The 4742-nt window shown below is 38.7% G+C and overlaps 1 protein-coding gene across 1 annotated transcript; it reads right to left on the reverse strand.

Annotated features, from left to right (window-relative positions):
* Nucleotides 1–405: 405 nt before the first annotated feature.
* On the reverse strand, nucleotides 406–1287 carry Tas2r16 (taste 2 receptor member 16). Its single transcript, XM_059256531.1, has one exon. The coding sequence runs from the start codon at nucleotides 1285–1287 to the stop codon at nucleotides 406–408; it is 882 nt and encodes a 293-aa protein (XP_059112514.1).
* Between the last annotated feature and the right edge of the window lie 3455 nt (nucleotides 1288–4742).

A 4742-nucleotide genomic window follows, 5' to 3' on the forward strand; every position in this document is an offset into this window, starting at 1 on the left:
TTAATGACTTGGTGTGGTGAGCATTAGGTGAACAGACAATAAACTCCTGCCAGAGAGGGGGACTTATATTAATTTGTGAAGCAATCAACAACTGTGAGAATGATATTGACTGTAATATATAGAACACCCCATCTTTAATATTCCAGAAGTGGCTAAAACTAAGGAGAGACAAGGTAGTCCTGGGAAAAAATCAAAATCAATCTGGGACTGTGGATAGGACAGGAAAGGAGTGGGTCAGAATACAGGCAAGACAGGTGATGATTTATAAAGTCAGGCACCTGTGGCCTGAAAGGGAATGAAGCTTGCATTCAAGGCACTTTATAATCAGACAAGGACTCTGCCAATGCAAAGTTTTCTTACCCCAGAGGCTTTATAGTTTTTCATGCCACAGGAAGGTTCTCGGCTTCAGAATTGCATCTTCAGTACTTTTTTCAATGTAGGGTTGCTCATCATCAGTGAAGTATAATGAATACAGACTAAACCATAGATGACAGCTTCACAGACCCAGAACCATGATTTCTTATCAAATATGGTGCCTATAAAGGAGACTACTATAGTCAGAAAATAGGACGTGAAGAAGACGAAGAAGGTAGCAAGTGACCTCAGAACAGTGGACTGAGCTTTCATGCTGGAGTTGTTGGTGTTATACTCTTTCATCTGCCCCCAGTGTCGGACCAGTGAGACTGTGAGTAAGATAATAGCAACCAGGAACACGAGGAAGGGAATACCAAAACCAATAACTTTAAGAGGACCGGAAAAACGCTGTTCAAACATCTTAAGTCTTACAATCAAAGTACTGTTTCTGGGTAAATGATCCAGGGTGATTAATTCATTCTGGATTTGATATTTAATAATGGAAGGGATGACTGACAAACAAGAAGCTATCAGAGTACCCAATATCAACCAAGGAACCAATTTCAAAATTTTCCACTTCAGCCAGTGGAAGATGGGGTGGGTGAAGGAAGAGACTTTGGCATAGTAGAAGACAGCAAGAAAACTGGTTAGCCAGAATGTCAAAATGTTCATAAACTCCCAGATGACTGATATCTTCCATAATACTTGTACAGGTCTAGAAAAGGTGCCAAAGTTGTATATCATTGATGCCAATTGTAGACAGAAATGTGAAGTGCCAAGGCTAATAAGAATCATTTCCACCGGTGACAGTCTTTGAAAGTTCATCCACTCTCTGAACAGCACTGCAACAGTCATGCCACTTTGTATAATTATTATCAAGGACTCAAGCACATACATGATGATGGAGAAGATGCTGACTTGGTTTGGCACCATGCTTCTATTCTGAAGTATCTTCCCGAACAAAGACTCAGAAGCTCTACACCAATTTCCAAATATGAAACAAGTATGTGTTCTCACTCTCTTGGTATAAGAGAACACCTTCTTGTGGATGCAAATCCCCTCAGTCTCTTTTGACATAGTAATTTTCCTATCTACAGGATTTGTCTATGCTTTGCTTGTTGGGTTGAATTCACACAGAGATGTATGAAAATAATGTTTGGATGTGGATTTTTGATCCTAAGATGATTTGATTATTTTAATAAAGAGACATCCACTGCATATCCATGCTGTTTTTTCTTCTTTACCATTTTATCTGCTCAAGGTACTCTTTGATTATCTCTCCATCTTCTTTAAAATTTAGGAATTTAAAACTTGAGCAGTAGAAAAGATGAATCCTTCACTGTGTGTTCATGTCCTGGGTAATGTTTTCACTCTGTTAAATGTCATACTAGTGCCAGCCTCAGAAGCCCTGTCTTTCCAGCACCCCTCAACAGCTGAGGATGTGAGCACTAACAACAAAATATGAGGGACAATGAAAAGGGTAACAGAAGTCTTTGCTTGAAAATCCCAGTCATAATTACTAGAAGCTCGGGCCTTTCAGTGTCCCCATCTGTTGAAAGTCTCGAAACTGTGAAATCTCCCAACTCAGAGATGACAAATTGCAGGGAAACCATCACAGACTCTTCTTTGACCTCCCAATGGAGATGAAGTAGTCTTCCTACTACTCTTCTATTAATTCTAATGCCTTCAGTACACATTTTATATAGTTTTGGAAATTGTTCTTGTTTCACTAAGATCGTTTTTGTTTCTCCTTTCATGGCTAGGTTCTTTGTGTCACTTTTCACAGATGAATTGGAAGAGAATCATCTCAACACCAGTAAAGCATATCCCTTCTAAATGCATAAGGCATTTTGTCACAGATATGCAACAAGGCTAGAGAAGTACATTTCCCTTGGTACTGGACAAGTATCAAAATAGAAACCAACTATTTAATTGGTGGCTTCAAAACTGAGAGACAGATTCTAACAATTGGTAGCTAGTGAGAGGCAGAAAGTGAAAACTGTTGTCTCTGTGAATTCCAAGCCTGGGTGGACATTTAATTATTCAAGAATGGGAAAATAGAAGTAATCTAACATGATACTTAGAATTGCTAAGCATAAACCTTCAAAGCCTACTGAACTCAGTGGTGCAAAGGAAGACAATAGATTTCCAAAACTTACACAAGGACCTAGAATTAAAATTAGAAAACATCTTCCTTGCATTTTCAGTAAAATACAAAAAGTAGGAAATGAAATAATGAAACAATAGCTTTATCTTAAAAGATGGATTTATTGAGATGTAGGCTCCCCACACAAGAGGAGAGTGAGTGTGAAGTGTTTTTAGAGAAACGTGCAATGACACCAGTAACCCCTGTTTTGTTTGCTGGTCTGCTGAGCATGTTCCCTCCTATGTATAGTGACCTCAGAAAGACTGTGATGTTACCAGCCTCTGTTTCAGGAATTGTTCAGTTAGGGACATCATGTCACAGCCCTCAGGACTGATGATAGCTACAAGAGTTCAGCCAGAAATGAATCTCTGTCTGAAGTGGCATTTTATAGCTATCCTACATCTGAAGAGACACCTGATGCTCCCCTGCCTCACAGGGCTGTCCTTTATGTGGTTGTGAAAATTAAATTTCCTAGCTATTCCATTTAGAAGTGTTTGCCTGAGACACACAGAATGAGTTGACATTCTCTGGGGTTAGAACTTCACAAACTGGTTCTTCTCTTGTGTGGGCTCATCTCTTCACTCTCTGCTGTAGTGATATGAACTCAGGCTTGCCTTCTTCCTCCTTTAGCACCCACTGATATCCGTTTTCCATATCCCTGAGAATTGTTATCCATTGGCCAATGCTGACAAGTTGACAGGGCCCAGTGTGTGTGTCTATGTCTGTGTGTATAGCACTCATGCCACAATCTGCCTGTGGAGAGGACAACTTGTAGGAATCAGGATTCTCTCTTTTCACTATGGGGATGCTGGGACTCAAACTTAGTTTGCCAAGCTTGCCGCTACCCATTGAGCTTTCTAGCCTTCCCCAGTTCATGGATGGGAATGCAGGGTCTCCAAGCTGCATGCTTCTTCCAGTTCTGTCTCCACTTCTTAGACAGAGCCAAGTCCTACTAGATTGTTTCCTAATTATTTTTACTCTTTCCTTTCGGGCAATATAATAGTCACAGCTAGAGGTTTTATATCTGTCACTCCTGGTTTCTCAGGGCATAACCTAGTCTCATCTTATGCAACCTAATATTATTTATTTGTAAGTTTTGTGTAACTAATTTACTCAATTACGGATTTTACTATTGTTAAACAAGACACATGTAGTCCTAGGCATTAATTTCTTTTACTATTGAAAATAGATTTTTTCTTATAATAATTCTGATTATGATTTTACCTCCAACTCCTCCTGGATCCTCCATACCTAATCACCAACCCAAACCCACACCCTTTCTTGCTTTTTTTCTCTCTTATTAGAAAACTAATCTCTTTTTTATATATGTGTGCTTGTGTGCATATATTTACTTTGTAAAATATTGAAAATGGGAAAATTAAAAAGAACATTCAATTAACAGAAGGCAAACAATATAACCAAGAATATCTCAAAAATGGATACTTTTTAACTTTTCCATTCCCAAAACAAAGTATACAGTTTAGGTAATAGCAACTTCAATTGGAAGCTATAGGAAAACAGAAAGCTGTATTCACTTCTGGAAGGAATGTAAATTAATAGTGCTATATTGAAAAGCAATTTGATCTCATTAATAAGATATTACTTATTGGGTACATGTTGTATGTTATAGAGAAAATCTTGCATATTTGTGACAAAGGAGATATTTACCAGTCTATTTCAGAAGTGCTCATGATACCAATGGACTAGAAACTGCGTAAATAGCCAACCACTGAGAAAGAGATAAAGTGTGACACATTCATATGATTCCATAAAACGACACAGACATTTATTTGCCTTCCTCCAAAGTAGTTTACTGCACTTGATTCTTGCTGGCAGAAGTTGCCTCTTACTTGAGATATTTTAAATGCCAGACTTAGTTTAATGTCTCCTTTGCATATTCAGTCTGGGCATGGAAAATCAATTCTGGGGATAGAGCCCAGAAGAGAAGCCTTTTGAGACATTCTATGGGAATATTCCTCTCTGATAGTACAGAGATCCTTCTTTTCATCCTGTGTTGTTCTAAATTACATGTGATGCTGAGGACAACTATAGCCTTGAGAAGAAATCAGAGGAAGCACATGGACACAGACACACAGACACACAGACACACACACACACACACACACACACACACACACACACACACGGACATACACACAGGGATACACACACACAGGGGCACAGGAACTCATATTATTGCAGGGGGTTTAATAATTTTGGATTGAACTAACTCTGAAAGCTA

The sequence above is a fragment of the Peromyscus eremicus genome, chromosome 3 (genome assembly GCF_949786415.1).
Source record: "Peromyscus eremicus chromosome 3, PerEre_H2_v1, whole genome shotgun sequence".
NCBI lineage: Eukaryota > Metazoa > Chordata > Mammalia > Rodentia > Cricetidae > Peromyscus > Peromyscus eremicus.

Excerpts from the sequence above, each read along its gene's own strand:
- Tas2r16 (XM_059256531.1), bottom strand. The coding sequence starts at position 1,287 with ATGGTGCCAAACCAAGTCAGCATCTTCTCCATCATCATGTATGTGCTT.